The sequence below is a fragment of the Acomys russatus genome, chromosome 15, assembly GCF_903995435.1.
Source record: "Acomys russatus chromosome 15, mAcoRus1.1, whole genome shotgun sequence".
In the NCBI taxonomy this organism is placed as follows: domain Eukaryota; kingdom Metazoa; phylum Chordata; class Mammalia; order Rodentia; family Muridae; genus Acomys; species Acomys russatus.
The window spans coordinates 53,984,985-54,005,001 of NC_067151.1; the positions used below are offsets into that span (position 1 = coordinate 53,984,985).

General features: G+C 37.3%; 1 protein-coding gene across 4 annotated transcripts in view; it reads right to left on the reverse strand.

Annotated features, from left to right (window-relative positions):
* The window catches only part of Gria2 (glutamate ionotropic receptor AMPA type subunit 2), a 116,746-nt gene that overhangs the window by 4,330 nt on the left and 92,399 nt on the right, over nucleotides 1-20,017 (reverse strand). For all 4 annotated transcript variants that reach the window (XM_051157339.1, XM_051157335.1, XM_051157337.1 and 1 more), the window contains exons 11-13: nucleotides 19,382-19,752; nucleotides 14,920-15,118; nucleotides 1-215 (exon numbers count right to left, since the gene is read on the reverse strand). The exon at nucleotides 1-215 is cut by the window's left edge and continues 33 nt beyond it. In XM_051157339.1, coding sequence (XP_051013296.1) covers nucleotides 1-215; nucleotides 14,920-15,118; nucleotides 19,382-19,752 — 785 coding nt within the window. The remainder of the gene's footprint in view (nucleotides 216-14,919; nucleotides 15,119-19,381; nucleotides 19,753-20,017) is intronic.

Sequence of the window (20,017 nt, forward strand, 5' to 3'; positions counted from 1 at the left end):
TAGCCCTTGGAGTCCAGGTTGCCGCCCACTTTCATGGTGTCGCAGGGCTTCCTCTGCTCTATGTACTCGTTCATCGTGGACTCCAGCAGATAGGCGTACTTCCCTTTGGATTTCCTGACTCTGGCTACTCCTTCAGCCGTAGTCCTCACAAACACAGAGGGCTCTGCACTCCTCATGTAAGTCCACATTTTATCAAACACTGCTATTTTGGATCTCTGCAGAGAAAGTGAAGGGGACAGAGAAGATTAAGAGTTAGCCCTTGGAAGATTCAGGCTCAACAGAAGGGAGGCAGGATGTTCCAGTGCTAACAGGTGGTGTCCCGGATACAGAGAAACCTTCATCTTTTACCATGTCGCTCTTATATGGAGAATGAATTTCCTTTGCATTTGTGAAGACTTCAAACATTTCACTTTGTCAATGAAATCACTGTGCGCTACTGATATAGTCAGGGCCCAGAGTGAATGAGTGAATGAATGAATGGAGAGAAAATATGCTACAATACACACAGGACTCATTAAAGAGAACATCAAAAGGATGATTTTGTTTTCTCAATAGAAAATATTCTAGTTTTAATTAGAGGTGGAACAGGAGTCTAGGTGCCTACCTAGACCCTCAAAGCACTAAGATCCTTCGGTAGAACCCTAGGTTAGAAACATAGGGAATGACACTGGCAATCTCTTTCAGATATTGTGGGAGTTAATCTTGGTTGTCAACTTCACTGGCTCTGGAATCAAAGAAGAGATAAGTCGCTGGCCACATCAGTGAAGCATGGCGCTTGAGCAGTGGCTGAGCTTATATCTTGATCAAGAAGTGGAGGAGACAGTGACAACGAACTGGGAATGGTGTGGGCTTTTGAAACCTCAAAGTCGGCCTGCAGTGGCATGCCCTCCCCCAACAAAGCCACCTCTCCTAATTCTTCACAAACTGGTCTACCTGACAGACCTCTAACCATCCTTCAAACCACTTCAGCTGTCATTTTCCAGGACACTAGAACCTGGCCCCCAAATGTAGACACCATTTTCCATTCCAAAAGGAACCACAGTCTTGCTGTAACTACATTATACCCCAGCCAGAAGCTAATGTCCCTGAAAGCTGAAGACATAGTGTCCTAACACATGAGCCAATGGGGCCATTTTCACTCAAAATAGCTATGGCTGCAATAACCAGATTATAAAAATAAGCCTATCTTACTAATTGCATTGTGATGTATTTTAATTCTGTTTGTGTTTTCCTCTAGTGAACCTTGACCAACATGAAAATTATCTGATAAATTTCTTGAATAATAACATTTAAAAAATTAAAATATCCCTTAAACAAATAGTAATTATTCTTTTGAATATTTTAACATCAAAGAAGTCTGTCTCAAGATTAAGCTATTCTTTTCAATAACAGATGAAGAAGAGAAATAGTATTATTGAATGAATATGTGTCATAAAAATTAGCTTACTTTATGACAAAGGCAGACTTTAAAAGGAGATCTTTAATACTTTCCACACTAAGATAAAACCAACAGCATACGGATTGAAAGGTCAAACCATTTTACATCTACATATTTTTTGCACAGTTCTCACAAATGACTTTAATCCCCTGTAGTAGGGTAGCTTTGAACAATCCATTTTCTTATTCCAATGTATTAATAGAAGTCATAGAATGCAAAATTGAAATAATAATCTTATTTTTAACTGTCATGAGATTTTTGGAGGGTCTTGTTATCTCAAATTATGTCCTTAAATTGGCAGAAGCATTGCCAATTGGTCACAAATTAGTGTAAGGCAGACCTACAGACTTGGTAAGGATGCCATCCAGGGATTCCAAGCAGCTTCATGCACGGACAGTTTTCAGATTGGTGAAAACCTCATGTCAAGTGCAATCAGATTAAGAGTAGTCTGTCTCCAAGGCAAATCACTCTAGTTGTCACTACCTCACTGGGCCTGTTAAAGATATATGCTTGTTGCTGTCGCTGCTCAGTGCTCTATGGAATGGGAAGGACGAGGCGCCCTCCCTTAAAATGCTTAACGTTCTTCCCTCAGTTACCGATTCTATTAGCTAATAATTGTTATAAAGCATGCAGGCACACTTCTCCTACTGACTATATCCCTTCTTGAGACCACACATCTAGAAGCACTCTCTGTTAGCCAGGCTATCTCTCTGCTATGGCACGCAGCTGCAAGAATGCTCCTCTGGGAACTCAATTAGAAATATTAATGTAATGACTTCTATAGCATCTTGTAAAGATTAGGCTCCTTTAAAAATGCAAACTCATTGAATAGCTGGGGATTTGGCAAAGAAAACCAAAAATCTTTGTCTGTTGTTGGAAACTGATTGACCTGTTTTTCATTTCTTCTTCCTGTCTTTTTGCTAGCCTCTGTTGGAATATTTCACTGTATTTGATTTTAGTAACATTGACAGACTCATTCAACTCCAAATCTTTTCTAATGTGAGTTCGAACAAAAATGTGATGTTTAAACATTTGTGAACAAATAGTGAGCTGATGAAAAGTGGTTCAAAATAAAATTACACAAATATCTTATCAGATTATCCATTGAATTTGTCAAGTATTCCAAATTAAAGTATAAAATACCAAATTTTGTAAATGTGGATTTTATAAATTTGTGAAAGCCCAAGTATTAACAACAGAAGTTTCTATTTCATTCTTACAACCTTCTATTTCTTACTAGCTTGAAGATTATTTTCCAAGATATGAATACATTATTTCCTAGGTTTAAAGGCACTAAAAGGGCTATAGAAAATACACTTAGTGACACAAAGTCTCAACCGAATAACTTGGTTGCTGTCCCATCACCCTAGTCAACAGAGTGTCTGTGTGTCTGCAGTCTTGGGAAAGTCTGTGTGTCTGATACTTCTTCATCTAGATTTAGAAGCTCTCCTAAATTAAATTAGTCCTTTTTGGTTTGATTTCTTACCTTTTTTAATTTAAAAAATTTGAGATTATAATACAATTACATTATTTCTCATTTACTTTTTCTTTCCAATCTTTCATGTCTGCACTACTTAAAATTTTTCAAATTCATGGCACCGTGTGTGTGTGTGTATGCACTTGATTATTATACACACACACACACACACACACACACACGCATATATCCAAGCTCACTTAACAAATATCTCAACTTGTCCCTTTCATAGACTGCAGGGGACTGCTTCAGTTTTGGGGGTCTTCCAAATTAGAGAAAATGTTTTCAAGTTGTAGTTTTAGAAGAAGAAGAAAAAACTGAAGAGGACCTAGTCTCGTGAGACGATGTCTGTCTGCATGAGTGTGCTGTAGTGCCCTGGCACACTACACATTGGAGATCAGAGACTGACCTCAGGTCTCTTCCTCTATCGTTCTCTACCTTAGTTTTTGAGATAAGGTTTCTTACTGAACCTGGAGCTCACAGAGTCCTCCACAGTGGCTAGCCACCTGGCTTCAGGACCCTCCTGTTTCTTCCTCCACCACTCCTGGCTTCTTTTATGGGAGCTAAAGATTAGAATACAGATCCTTGTGCTTGCTTTGCAAGTAATTCCCAACTGAGCTATCTGCACCAACTCTTCAGTGAATGTATAAGGGCATTTGGAATACAGGAAATGTAAAAGCACAAAGGTTTCTGAATTCAGAAAGCAAACAGAAATAAAATCACTGAGACTGCAGCTTCTTTTTCTTGCCTACTGTCATCACTCTACCACCCTGACCTACAGAGTACATCTGTATTTTGGGATAAAGTTTTTCATTTCTTTACAAATCTACTTTTATTTATTTAAATCCTGGAAGGGCACAGCATCAGATGAATTCTATGTCCAGTGGCCTTCCTATGAAGCTTGCTTCAGCATTTGGTACAAACCATGCCACTGTTTCCATGGTCCCGAGTTACTCTTCCCCACATCACTCTGGCTCTGTTTAGATTGCCTCCAGGAGTCACTGTGTTGGTTTTCGTTTTATACACATAAACACATCTCTTGCCTAATAGAACAGTTTCTTTCTAGGCAGAGCACCTTCAATTTTAAGAAGAGCTGTGTGCTTTCTTTGGTTCTGGAGACCTCACTTGTAGCCAGGAAAAATGAACTTGCATCACAGCCTTCTAGACATATTTGTGTTTTGGAAATCCTGTTCCCAGCAAGTCTCCACAGACACCAAGATGGTGGAAAGAAGAAAGAGGGGATAAACTTTTAAACATACCAATTTATGTTTTTTCTAGCAAAATGATCAAGGATGCATTATTCTTAAGCATTGTCTTTAACCTAAATTATTTGGCTTAATTCCACTTTCTTTCTTTTTGTCATGTCAAGAGTGAATTTCTAGTAAAGAAAAGTAGTTGACATAGAAACAGAATGCTGGACCAATGCAATGAAATTGAATTGAAGACCCAGAAATAAAACCCACACATTTATGGACACTTGATTTTTGACAAAGAAGCCAAAATGGAAAAACAAAAGATAGCATCTTGAATAAGTGGTACTTGTCTAACTGTTTATCTACGTGTAGAGAAATGTAAATAGATCTATATTTATCACCCTACACAAAACTCAAGTCCAAGTGCATCAAAGACCTCAACTTAATATCCCATATACTGAATCTATAAGAAGAGAAGTAGGAACAATCCTTGAACTCATTGGCACAGGAGATAATTTCCTGAGCAGAACACAACATCCCAGACTCTAAGATCAACAATTAATTAGTGGGATCTCATGAAAATGAAAAGTTTCTGTAAGGCAAAGGGCACTGTTTTTTTCAAAGACTAAAAACATTTATTGAAAAAAGATTCAAGTGTTTTCATACATAGCATAAATATAAGCACATGTCAATTTGGTTACTCTTAAAATGACTGATACAGAGTTGATATGACTTAATAGCTTTGAATGACCCTTATACATTCCAAGACTTTACATCTGTTATTTTGTAATTAAATTATTATTAAAAATAAGTATCTTATTAACAATATATTAGCAATATCATATATATATATAGCCATTCAGCAAAATGCCAAGCTGATGCCATGGCTTGTAGGTACATGTCACCTGATCCTAGAGTGAGTAGTTTTTTACTTCTATAGCATAATAAGCTGCTGCGGGCCTGGTGGGGCTATCTGACAGCAGGTGAGAAAGACAGAAGAGTGTGAATTTCTGGGGAAAGTAAGGGCAAAGATCTAACTGACCAAAGAAGTAAATGTACAGAGATGCCAAGGGCCTGGTGAAGTAAGTGCCGCAAAGGGTACTGTTAATGTGATAAAACGACAGCCTACAGATTGGGAAAAGATCTTCATCAACTCTACATCCAACAGAGGCATAATATCCAAAATATATAAAGAACTCAAGAAATTAATCAAACAATCAAATTTAAAAATGGAGTATAGAGCTAAACCAAGAATTCTCAACATAGGAATCTCTAATAGCCGAGAAGCACATAAAGAAATAATAACCATCCCTAGTCATTAAGGAAATGCAAATCAGAACACTCTGAGTTTTCATTTTACAGCTATCAGAAAGGCTAAGATCAAAATCTCAAGTGTCAGCGCATGCTGGTCAGGATATGGAGCAAGGGGAATACTCCTCCATTGCTGATGGGAGTGCAAACTTGTACAACCAATTTGGTACTTGTACAATCAATTTGGTGCTTTCTCAGAAAATTGGAAATAGTGCTACCTCAAGACCCAGCTATACCACTCAAAAGATGTGCCACCATACAGCAAGGACATTTGCTCAACTATGTTCATAGCAGTTTTATTTATGAAAGCCAGAAACTGGGAACAGCCTAGATGTCGCTCAACTGAAGAATGGATGAAAAAATCATGGTATATTTACAGAATAGAATACTACTCAGCTATTAAAAACAAGGAATTCTTGAAATTTTCAAGCAAATGGCTAAAACTGGAAAGGATCATCCTGAGTGAGATAACCTAGAGTCATAATGGCGCAAATGCTGTCTACTCACTTATAAGCGGATACTAGGCATAAATTACAGAATAACCATACTACAATTCCCAGACCCAAAGAAGCTAAGGAACAAGGTGGGGGGGGGAGGGGCGGGCAAAGTAGGCTCTTCTTGAATCTCACTCAGATGGGAAGATAGGATAGTGGAAGTGGATGAAGAGAGGGAACTGGGTAGGAGAGAGTGTGGAGAGGAGTCAGATGTCCAGAGATTAGGGAGAGGGCTTGAAGAGAGAAGGGAAACCAAGGGCAGGGCCATTTCTGAGACAAGTTGGAAACTTGTGATAGAGTAGGCTCCAGGGAGAATCTAACGATGACTTCAGATGAGCCTCTGAGTAGCAGGGGGTCAGAAGACTGAGGAAGCCACCTTCTAGAAAGGTAGTACTTAGAGTGGTGGGAGGGGAACACAGATCCATATACAAAAACATTGACCCAAATTTGCGCTGCCTAAAGACAGAGCAGAGACCGAGTGAATGTACAACCAATGCACGGCCTAACTTAAGACCCACCCCATGCGAGAGAGCCAATCTCTGACACCACTAATGATATTCTCCTATGTTTACAGACAGGAACCAGCATAACTGTCCTCTGAGAGGGCCCACCCAGCAGCTGCTCACATCAGATGCTGAGACTCACATTGGGAAATAAGTGGAGCTTGGGAAGTCCTGTGGATGAATGTGAGGTAGAAAGAACAGAAAGACCCCGAGAGAACAGAAAGACCACAAGAAGACCAACAAAGTCAACTAACCTTAGACCCATGGGGGCTTACAGAGACAGAAATACCCATGAAAGAGCATGTGTGGACTGAACCAAGGCCTCCTTATATGTATGTAACTGATGATCAGTTTGATATTCATGGGGTAAGTTGAAGCTGAGTGGGTGCTGTCTATGACATGGACTCTTTTGCCTGCTTTTTGAACACTTCCCCCAAAGGGCCTCAGTGCATGATGATTTGCTCAGTCCTGATGTGCTGGGGTAGGTTGTTATGTATGTGTGTGTGTGTGTGTGTGTGTGTGGGGAGTGTTCACCTTTTCTGAGGAGAAGGGAAGGGGGATAGATGGAAGAGGGTTGAGGGAGGGGCCTAAGATTGGCATGTAATGTGAACATATAAATTAAGTGCGCATCAGTGTGCGTGCATGTGTGTGTGTGTGTGTGTGTGTGTGTGTGTGTGTGTGTATAAAAGAAAAGTATCTGAAGTTAAATGTAATGAGTTTTTTATCTAGAGGGGCTGTCCCCCAAAAGCATTAGGTGATTGGAAAGTTCAAGACCAGCCTGGGGTGAACAGTAATAACACTGTTTTCAGAAAACCAAAATTAAATAACCAAAAATTCATTTGGATTAAAATTATATAGGATAATGGTTTCACACAGCACTTGTTGAGGAAAGATAATTTTACATGCATGCTTTTATAATATGCTAGCCATATTAAAATATAAGTGTAAAATTCCTTTTATGGTCAATGCATTTCATTTTGATAAGCTTAAAATGTATGACTGTCTATAATTTTGGGCTTTTTGACATACACATTTATATTATTACACACAAATAAAATAAACTACATATAGCAAGAAGAACCATGAAACAATCAGGAATTATATAAATGTTACGTTCATGGTGTTTTGAATAATTGTATTTGGCAATCTTGCAGAAAACATCTTTCCTATCTTGGTGAGACTAAAACATTGTAAATCAATATCTATCATATCTCATCTCTATCTACTTATAACATCTATCTAGACCTAAAAATGTCTTATTCCTTAAACAACCAAGCTTACTTAAAAAGACTAAACTATCTGATCTTCAAAAACTTAGTTTTATGATATTGCTTGATTTCTTCAATCTCCATTTATTTTCAAAGTTTGTATTATTCTATTAAAATGAGCAGCCACCAGTAAGATAATACGTTTTAGGTGAACACTTAGTACTACTCAGAACAAAACTTCACAGAAATGTAGATGATAAATTATTTCAGTACCATATCTTGTTTCAAACACTAAAACTATAACTGAAAATTTTCTAAATATTAGCAACGGTGTTTATATTTAATTTTGATTTTATTCTGATAAGTGGCATGAGGGCACACTTCTATTTTCCCTCTGCCCAGAGTCCTCCGACATGATGATTATCGTCATGGCAACTAGAGTGAAAATGACTAGTAGAACAGACAGATGTGATTCTTTTACTAAAACAAGGTGATAAAAATACATCAAAATACAAATTATATATAGTATTGTATATTGTTTTGTGGTATTGTTTTTCTTTCTAAAGAACATAACTAGAATATTTAAGCTTTGTTTTTTCTTGAGACAGGATTTCTATGTATAATCTTGACTGTCCTGGACTCACTTTGTATGCCAGGGTGGCCTTGAACTCATAGTGATCCACCTGCCTCTGCCTCCCCGAGTACAGGGAATTATGGAGGTGTGTGTGTGTGTGTGTGTGTGTGTGTGTGTGCTCGAGTGTGCGCATGCCCAGCTTATTTCTAAGCATTTTAAAATGAGAGTATTCTCAAACTATTTTAGTCTTATAAATTTTGCTGTGAGGTTGTCCTCAGCATTTGCTGATATGAAAACCAATGCTTCTTATGTACAATCTGAAAGGAAAATCCTCCTGAGGTCAGACTGCAGAGTAACTTGGCTTCTGTGGTAGTTTGTAAATGACCAAGCTGGGCAGTCAGAGCCAGTGACATTTCTGGAAAATACCTGTGGGACCAAAATAACCCATTTATGCTGAGAAAAACTACAGGTTTACTCAATAATCGTAAATCAGGAAAAAATATATATAGACACTTCCCAGCACTGGGACCACTGGAGTCACATGACTCAGGATAGCTTCCTGTTTCTGTCTTTAGTGTTCTTTTCCTAAAAAAAAAATTTGAGGAATTGCCACTGTATGAGTTTCATTGCCCCTAAACAGGACAACCACATTTAAAGAAACCCATGTAAAAGCTTCCTAAAATGCTGAACTTTTCTGCACTGCTCTTTCCAGATTGAGCTGGAAAAGGCACCAGATGCAGCTAGTCCCAGGCTGATTATATCCTTAAAGCTTTCAGACGACTAAAATTCTTCCTCAGATGCTCTGTGTGATGGTGAGAAAATTAAAATGTCAGCGAAAGGAAGGCTGCCAAACCAGGAGGAAATAACTTCACAATGCCCTGTGTCATCTAGAGAAGGAACAGGAATGTAGGAGTTGGCAGCAGAGCAGACTGCCCTGCTGTCATCAGTCCACACAACGAGAAGACAGAGAACTCTGTAATAAATATGAATGTCTTCACCGTGTCCACTGTGCTACCTATTGCTTTGGATTCACAGTCAGCATTTATAATCCCTACCACTCTAGAAACTATTTACATATTGAAGCATTTGTGAGGGGCTTTTAAAGAACCTCTTCCGGTATGACTAACATCCTACAAATATAGGAATGTATGACTATTCCCAATTTCCAAAACATTTGATAGCTGTACATATGTAATCTCCAAATCTACAGATACATATTTCTTCCTGCACTCACACACTGGTGATCTTGGTAAGCCTAGCACAAATAACTGGCTGTACTAAAAGTAACAGAAAAAAGAAGGGTTAACAAACTAAAGAAATCTCTATTCTGTGTGTCGTAGGTATCCTGAAAATATGCTGTCTCTTTGCTCCATGCAAGCAGCAAACATAAAAATTGTAGCATTGTTGAAGCAGCACTTATTATTTTGTAAATAAACCTGTAATAACTAGAACACTTTCATTTGTGGCCATATTTGCGTATTTTATTGTGGATCAGGCATGGAACCCAGGACCTTGCTTGTGCTAGGCAAGAGTCAGCTTCTGCTTTGGAGTTGCAGTCCTAGCAGGTAACTCTATTGTGCACTTTTATTTTGAATCCAGATCTCCCTAGGTTTCCTGTGCTGGTTTTGAAATCACTCTGTAACCCAGATAGACCTCAAGTGTGTGACCCTTCTCCTTCCTTTTCTCAAATAGCTGCAATTAAAGGCACATACTTCCCAACCCAGACAAAAACATATGTGAATATAAACAAAGTGAATTTAATGTCATAAACACAGTGACAAATTATTCTGGCCTTAACGCTAATCTCAATTATTGTAACACTCTGGTAACTATGATTATGGAACTGTGAAATGCACATACTCACAGACACAGACACACAAACATAGGCACAGAACCAAGCATAAACACATATACACAGAAAACAGGAAAGTTTCAGACTAATCCTTTCATTCTAGTGAGGAATAATTGCAATGTATGTGTCTATTATTTGTACAGTCTCTAAACTGAAAAATGTCTATGATGTTGGGTAACAACACTGTAGTTTAATGTACTAAGCTCAGAGGGTTATTGCTCTTTACAAATGAGAACAATCAGACTCTTTACATTAAAAAATGGGCAACCTTTACTTTGACAATGGTCTGGGTTTTTTTTTCTCTTCCTGACACTAACAGCACTAACATATACCACTTGGTCATTGATGAAGTGTGCTTTGTCTTCTCAGGGGTGACAACTGGACGAAACTGACTGATTTCAGTGAGAAGGACTCGGGGCAGGAGGAAACTCTCACTCCCCTTATAAAAGTCAATTATCATCCTTTGTGCACTACCAGGCCTGTGGCAGCCTCACAGGGAAAGCCACTCTCTGCTCTAAATTCTGACCTGCTGTGGGAACATAGCAAACATAGGTTCTGTCAAAAATCATTTTCTAGACAAAATTATAGAACTAAGATCTGCCCTATTTTAATGAGGGGAAATTATCAAAATTGAAATGCTAAAAATAGTAGTTTATATTTGAAATACTAATTCTCTCCTAATTATAGGTACGCTACAACGGCACTCTAATTAACTATGATTAGATTAGCAGCTCCACAGCAGGTCATGACAGCATACTGGGGTCCATGGAGAGAAAGCTTGTAGATACACAGAGGCCACTTCTAGTCCTATATGTCTCAGTTTTAAAAGGATTGGACTCTACCGTCCCTTTCTTGCAACACAAACTGAATATTGATATTAATTTATTGATTAACATTGAGGAGAAGTATATAGTTTAAATTAGAAAATTTAGAGTTTAACTTACACTTCTAAGTGTACTATGGGCTCACCAACACCAATAAAGTAATATTAACATAACCTAATTTAATATTAAATTGCTTACCCAAACACTGAAAAGACTTTAGACTTTGATTGAAACAGCTAATATTCCCTTAGTGCAAAAATGATCATTATATACTAGAAATTCAATTTAGGTTACTTTTACATTAATGGAATTATTTGATAAAACCTGTAATTAAAATTGCACGTTGCATTTGAAGGAGATTCAAACTGAAGTTTAGATGTGGATATTCATCTTTAAATGCTTTTAAATTTTACTCCTTTCTTCAGAGATTATTTGAAATTTGGATGGTGTTCTCACTTCTCACATTGTTTTCCCCAAACCTGAGTTCAAAACTTGCTGTCATTAAAACAGACAATTGCCTTGGTTACTCATAGATGCTCTTGTAGAATTAATAAAATTCTAATATTTAAAGACCAAAAAAAAAAGGGGGGACTAGCAACACAATAGAATTAACCATACTAGGAAATGTAATATTAGAACAATAATGTAAATAAGGGCAGCCATTCCTTCTCCCACAAGTAATTAGTTCTTTGCTTGGGGCCAGAGCACAAAGCACATGAGCACATCTTTAGTCTAACAGCCTGCTTCCCCCGTTCCTTCTTCCTGGTTGGCTGGCCACTATAACAATCATTTGACTCACTTTCAGCCTTCTTTGAATGTACCTCACATGAAAACTCAACATCCCTATGGCTAAAGGACAGTTGAAGAAGAGCATCAACCCAACATGTGTACCTAATATTAATCTCAAGCAGAGAAGCGAATATTTTTTTGCAACCTCTTTCAATCCTAGAAATGTAAACTTTCAACTGTACTCAGCTTACAATTGGGAATTTATGGGAAAATGCTGGCAGAACAACTATTTTTATATTCAAAATGTCTAAATCAACTGTGTTTTGCTCAATGTATTTTTTTTTCACGGCACTCAGAGGGTTGGAGTTCTTTGCTGAAAGGGGATCCATGACTGAAATTCTGTACAGTGAAGCATGTGAGAAGCAATGAGAAGCCAGGGTTCCAGCTGGAAAGTTACAGTATCCAGAAAAAAAACCCACAGGGGTAGACACAGAAGGAAATCATTTCTAGTATTACATCGTATGACCCCATTATCAAATATAAATAGAAGTGGCAAGTGTGTCAAAAAAAACTACTCATAGACTAGCAATCTTTTGATTTAATCTAACTTGAAGAGATGAGCCTTTGAGAACAATAAATTTCAAATCACAAACATGTCATGTATTCGATGGAAGCATTAGTGCTTTTCTATTTTGGTGGTCTGCGTTTTCATCTTAACTTCCATTTACTGTCAGGAGCAAAATAAGAAGTCTGTAAACACATTCAACCACACAGTTTGTTTCTCTAGCTAAAAGGAGTGGACTACAATTCTCTGTGCACTGCAATTCAGCCAAGGGTGTTTCAAGTTCCTCCCAGAGCTACAGCAAGAGATGCTGTGAGGACCCGCTCACATTTCATCCATAACTGATGTGGTATCTTCATATAATCAAACATGGATGTGACCAAGAACAACACATAGACACTGGGGACCGATGCTAATGTCATTCCTTCACGAACCAAAACAGTAGGGAACCATTTTCAGCTCTCCGAATACGTCAAGCTCCCAAAATTATCTGGCCGTTTGTTTAATAATACATAAAAATAAAAAATAATCATTGCCCACATGTATTCATTAGATATATATTACTATAAGAAAATACACTGGAATAGAAGATTTATCTTTAAAGGCTTATTTGGTAAGTATTTTGGAAGGCTAAAAGTCCAGGAATGGGCAGCAGCATCTGGCTCGTCTATAGTGAGGGCCTCTTTAGCTAGGTCACAATGTGGTAGTAAGGAAAGGCCAGAAACAGACACATGGAGAAGAGACCAAGTGCATGATGAGAGGCCTCCTTTTGTAACAAGTTGGGAGAACTAACCAGAGTCCCATAACAACAGTCTTAATCCTTTCTCAAAACAGATCCAACAGTGACCCAAGCACCTTCTACTAGGCTCTAAGAAGCCCCACTCTTTCACCATGCTCACACTGGGAACCAAGTGTGAGGTGACAATTCAAGCCATTTCCTGAACATAGTCCTCAATTATCAGACAGAAATAGTGTGAGGTAGAAAAAGACAATACATTAAAGAAAACTTTCCTTTGGGAAATAATGTTAGTAGAACAAAGCAGTTTGCCTAAAGGCATGTGATCATTTCTCCATTACTTTAGGAAACATAGAGAATGATCTCAAATCTTGTGCAGATTTCACAGTTGTGGTACAGCCAGGCTCTGCAAGGCATGGATGCTCCAAAGCATAAGGTCAGTGGTTTTCCTCAGCGGAGGCTCCCTTACTTATCTTTCTACTGGGCAATTTGAGCCAGCTGGCCATGGTAGCTGGCTTCTAGCTGCTTGAAGCTTGCATCTGATTGGCTGAGCAAAGACATGCTGAAGTGGTTGCTACCATGGGTACCCAAAAGTGACAAAGGCATCTCTCAGCAAATGCATACTCAATTGGAAAAGTATCTAGAAACAACTATGATTATTGTATACCTAGATGTATAACACCAGTATAAGATGATACAATAAATCCCCGTGTTGTTCTTTCGACGGATGTGTAGGAAAGCATGGCTGAGTTTTCCAAATAAGTAAAGCAAGCCATACTGCATACAAATGACAACAGATCTCATAAACATATTTTTCTTTACTAAGGGTGAAGCCTTGTGATTTATTCAGTTAAAATTACTGTTATAGTCAAGCCAGAGAACCACTGTATGATAAAGGTATGGTAAATTGTAGTTAATAGCAATCTGTGTCAAAACTTTCATATTTAGATCTGTAATAAAGCAGGCATTTCAGGAGAACTTATTTAGTACCCTCATTGAGATGCTAACAGAATCACTGCCCTTCCTTTCCCACACATCCAAGTTGCTGAATGGAGTAGCTATGCTTCTGCCCCCAAGCACATCTCTTCCCTTTATAGCTTGGACCCATTTGAAGACATCAGGAACAGAGAACCCAGGAAATGCAGGATCAGAGTGTTGAAGTCACATCCTACTGTTTTGACATTTAGCACATTGAAGGGCCTTGCCATAATCTTGAAGCAAATTGGCCATCATCTCATTCACACACTAAGATATCTTCAAAGATATTTGTTAACTATCAGATGTCTTTTGTCATATTTGCTGGCTAACATAAATACATCAGCTATGTGAAAACAGATTGATAGAATGAAGTTTTTCACAAATACAATGAAAAACATGGAAGAAACTTATTATAACACCAAATGGTGTCTTACAATGGGTTAAAAGAAAAACTTAACCTACATCTAATAAGCGCATTGTGTTACTTATTTTTAAATTTTCCAGTGTTACAAAGTTGAATATTTTTCCTTGGAAGATTTTCACAAAAACTTCAGCAATTACAGCTTGAAACCTAATCTGCTTCTTAATTTTGAAATACCGTCCTGGATGTGAGCATAAGTCTCTTCATGATAAATGATGCATGTTAGACACAGCATGCTTATATAACATGAAAGAAAGCTGCAGTATCCTTTCCTTAGAAAACACTGATAACCTAAACTGCATTTTGTTTCCATTTTGATCCCATAGAATGTTTATCAATTTTGATACAATTCAGATGGTATAGCAACATTACGTCGTTTCTTCTGAGAAATTAAGAATTAAAAAAAGACCCCATGGAAGCATGCTATCGTTGGAGATGAGGAAGGCCTGAGATAGAGACAGAGCAAAAACAGAAACAGTAGCAGAGACGACTGATTCCTTTCACATAGCATCTTTTCCTGGACCATGTGATGATGTGGGGCGGTGGTGGTGGTGGGGGGAATCATTTATAGGGGTTACATTTTTTAAAAACCCAGACACTGAAAATCAGAATCACTTACCCTGAAAAACTCTTTAGTGGATCCAGAGTCTAAGGTCCCATAAGCAATTTCTGTTTGCTTAGACAGATCCTCAGCGCTTTCGATAGGAGATACCATCCTCTCTACAGTCAGGAAGGCAGCTAAGTTAGCCGTGTAGGAGGAGATTATGATCAGGGTAAAGAACCACCACACACCTCCAACAATGCGCCCAGAGAGGGATCTGATAACAAGTATGAAATGGATTCATAAAGTGAAATGAATGATCTAATATAAAACAGATTAACATTCATATCAAATAGCCACCTACAGCTGATTTCACCATATATCTTGCAATAGATTCTTTAGGGAAACTAGAAACTACTAATAATTTTGAACGAGGAATACAGAGTAATGAGGTTGAGGTCTGAGGAGGTAGCCAAAGACCTAAACTCCATTCTTGCGATTTCCCCCATAGTTAAAGATCCAAACAGATAAAATTCAGCAAAAAAGCAATGTCAAGAGATGGATAAGTAATTTATCTAATATGCATAATACTCTGTCTACTTACAATATAAATAAGCACAAACAAGATAACCAAAGAACAACAGTAAAGTTCATAGCAAAACAAATATTAAGAAATAGTTTACACCATAAATAACTTTAAACATGAAAAAAAAAAAACCCTCCTTTTAATATACCCAATCCCCACTCCACAAAGAGGCCCAGCTTCATTAGGCTCTGGGTGTGCAAACACATCGGTATTTGATACAGTACAGGAGAAAAAAATGGAAAAAAATGAAATGATATTAAAAGGAAACATAATTCTCAATGAATATAAATCAGATGCCTTCATGATGGGGACTGTTCTGACCCTGTTCCCTTGTGTTTCCTGCTTAAGAGAAAAGAAAAAAAGAAGAAGAAGAAAAAAAGGAAACCCAAAGAAAACAAATTAGATGTTTAAAGGTTTGAAAGATATTAATTCCTATTGTGAAGCATAATAAGATAACAGTACAATGTATATGACTATAAACACATATGATGTTTTTAAAGCTTTAAAGTTTTCCAAATTTTTACTCTAAATGTTGAAGGAGATAATTATAGTTATATAGATACCAATAGGCATCTACTGTGCTATTTTAAAAGATTTTATGGGACTGCATATAATTGAGAAATTTGAGGTAGCATTTCTAAAATGTTAAAACATGAAAATTGGGCAATTTATGGGCATAATAAAATTTATTGGAGATTAGCATTAAGCAATGCAGGCTTTGAAACAATAGACACCAGATAAAGTTGTGGATGATTTTGGTAGAATAAATCATGCACTCAATACAAAAGGACAAGGTAACTCCCAAAACTTTAAGCTTTAGAACATCTGTTGCTTAAAATAAAAAAAAACTGGAGGAATATAATTGAGACCCCATGACAAAGTCACTATAAAATGTAAATATTTAAATAAACAGAATAGAAAGGGAAGGTTTAAATATTTCTCACATGAAATTGGAATCAGGTATTTTATAAACATTGCTTCTGGAAAATCCTGATCTGGCCACAGCCTCCCTCAAAATGTATTCTATCTACCTGTAGCAGGATAATTACAGAACACATAGGCTGCTCTAAGGAGCCAGACTTGGAGCCTTGTTGCTCAGATCCCCCAACACTAAGGTTGTTTTTTGTGGAATTGTCTGACACTGCACCAATCTCTTACCTGATAAAGAATTGTGTTTATATATATTATTCTATTCCAGTGAGAAAGTAAATGCTAGTTAATATCAATTTTCTTTTATTCCAGTGCTTAAAATATTATTCAGATAAAATATTTCAATATTATTTTAATTACATTAATTATGAAACATATAAAAATAGTTTTAGACTTTATTGTTTATCTTTACCTGTTTTAAAAGCAATAATTAATTTTTTTGGAGTTCTAGAGAAGTTTTATTAAGAGAAGAAAAATAGATTTTGATTTGTGGTGAAAGTTACCACAACCAAAACTAAATTTTCCTTTATGCCACATAAACAGTATGTGGTTTATGTCTAGAAATATTGTGGATATAAAAAAGCAAGATGAAGAATAAAAATAACCATTGTGGCATATTGCTCTCTAATTTCTAGATTTCAAAATGTATCATAAAGTGAAGAGAACTCAAACTTTTCTTTTTCTCTCTTTCTTTCTTTCTTTCTTTCTTTCTTTCTTTCTTTCTTTCCTTCCTTCCTAGACTGCAATTAAATCATACTAGAGTTTTTGCATTCTCCATGGAATTGCACAGCAGATTTTCCTTGGAAAAGGATGATGGACGCCTTTTCAAAAGTGCTTCAAAGGATTTTCTAAGTGCTCTGTTAATTTCTAGCTCTTTTGTACGGACAATAACTTTTGTCTATTGCTCTGGTCTGAAGTGGCCATCACTCTGTTCAAAAACATAATAGTTTGTTTCATTCTTTTCTTAAAATGATCATTCAATTGGCCGTGCTATGTTTTAGGTACAGTTTTTAGGGGCTATAAAACAAGCAGAAAGAAAAGTACACTTTAATTTTTAATGATATGTGTTATACTTCCATATTCATAAAAACCAATAATAAGGGAAATACCTTTACTAAAACCCGTGTCTCTTACTAAGAAACATATGTTATTATGTGTGACCTACAGTGAGTCTTGACTCAGGAATGAAAGTACAAAACACAATATCCTGTTTAACAAGGAAGCATGATAAAAATGAGAAGTTGTCTAAATAACACAGTGGACACTGGGACTTTCTAGGGTAAGTGTGCCTTGCACTACAGACACAAAAGAAGAAATCTAGTGCCTATCAAACAGTGCACGACACAGCAACCTTAGTGCCATGTTGTGAGTGGGAGGCGGGAAGGCTCCCAGACTTGCTCCATCTATAGGAACACAGGACACTTATCTACTTCATTATACCTTCCCATACTTTGCTTATCCAAAAGACAGAGCTTAACATATGCCAGCCAAGCACAACTGCCTTTTACTTAGAACTTGGGTACCATGAGTCAGTGGCCTTACCAAAACTATGCCGTTAACTTAGAGTTTTATGGACAAGAATGTTCTCAGACCCTCCATCTTGTTTTTTGTTGTTGTTTTGTTTTTTTGTTTTTTTGTTTTTTTGTTTTTTTGTTTGTTTGTTTTTCCTTCCTCATTGTTAGAAATGGGTCTTCATATCTTTAACCAAGATCAGGTAACTAAATATAGAGGTATGAGTTTGGGACTTCTATATGTCAGAGGTTAACTGTGTACCTAGGACCCTGCACTCCTTCATGCATGTCATGCAAATATATCTAGAATATTTCTAAATCAGGGAAGTTCTAAAGAGAATCCACTGTGAATATGGAGCTAAGTGTCTTTTTAATAGAAAATTTACATAGTTTAGTTTTTTTCTTTTTATGTGAATTTTATAATGCACTACCCTACTATCTACTGAGTATCAGAGAATAAGTGTTTAATAATTTCTGCCTAGAAGGCATATTTCCTTCTTCTCAGCCAGTGGAAGACATTAAAACACTTAAAAGAGCTATGCGTTTTTTGACATGCTTATGTTAATTTTGAAATTAATTGTTTATAATTCTCCAAGTACTCAAAAACTAACATTTTAATGAGTTATCATCAAGAAGTCACCCCCTTCGCTAGTAAAGATTATTACTAGAATCACAGGAAGCCATTCCAGCTCGAAATGAAGTTCCCCCAAAGACAAACAACATCTTGGCTTTAAATGTTAACGATAACACACTAGCAAAAGTAGGGTTTATTTGTTTAAAGAGATACATGTAGCTATCATTCATGTTGTACCATAAATAAAAGAAATTCGTGACTTGTGACAGATATATGATAATTAGGCATTTTAGTCCTGAGATAATTATACCCTGATGTGGGTAGAGGTGTGTGAGTGTGTAGTATTCTATATGGCAGAGGCATTTCCTGAAAGTCATTGGTTTTCTGACTGCATTTCTAGACACTTGAAAATGTGGGAGCAACCTTTAAATCCAGAACCCTGACTTTTTAAGAAGTTTAATAACCGCCCCCCCCCACCATTTCCATGAACCGGTGTTAGGGAAATAAAGAGATGAGGTATGCGCAAATGAAGTGTGGTCTAACACGTTGACATTGTAGGAAGTGGCTAATATCGTAACATCGCCCATTTTCCCATATACAGGTCTGTGTATCAGCACACAGATGACTGTAAAATGAGAATATGCAGCAAAAACACGGTACCCCTCCAAGCAGGCATGGAATGATAGGAACCTTATGCATTTTATAGCCTCTCCATGGTGTGTATAATTCCACCAGGGAAACACATGATCAACATTCAAGGAACATTGTTCAAGTATTTCACAGGCTTATGCCGATGGTAAACATTTGCCCTCTAAGCATCTTAAATTGCTTGGACAAGGTGATCGGCAGCTGGTGACATCTTTATGGTGAATTCATAAACACCATGAATATCCACTTGAGACCTAAAATGCACAAAGTTGAAGAGGGTGAGTGACCAACCTTGGCGAAATATCGCATCCTTGCTGCATAAAGGCACCCAAGGAAAACCAGAGACTATTAAAAATCCCAAATTCATTAGTTGATTCACTACTTTGTGTTTCTCTTCCATCTTCAAATTCCTCAGTGTGCCACTCGTAGGGGCTAAATCTGCTGACCAGGAATAAAACTACACTGACCCCAATGTAGGCAAACACAATGCACATCCAGATCTCATAGGCTAAAGGATCAAGAAAGGAAAACACTCCTGGTTTGGACTTCTGAGGCTTCTTAATCATGATAGAGATTCCAAGGCTCATGAAGGGCTTGGAGAAGTCAATCACCTCTTCTCTCACAAGGGTGATAGTTAATGGAGCAATTGCAATGTCAGCTTTCTGTAAAGGAAAGAAAGGACAATAACAGGACCCAGAATTATAGCTAGAAAGGGCACATGGCTAAAATGTGGAATGGAAAGGGATGGGGATTAGAGGATGGCAATAATTATGGCTCTTGTTCTAAAAATAAGCAAGAGGCAATGCCTTTAACCACCTTGTATTACAAACAAATACTTGACCTATCTACCTTATCTAAAGTCATTGCCCACTTCACGTACTACATCCTTGAAGTATGGAGACAACGGCTGCACTTGAAGACAGGTGA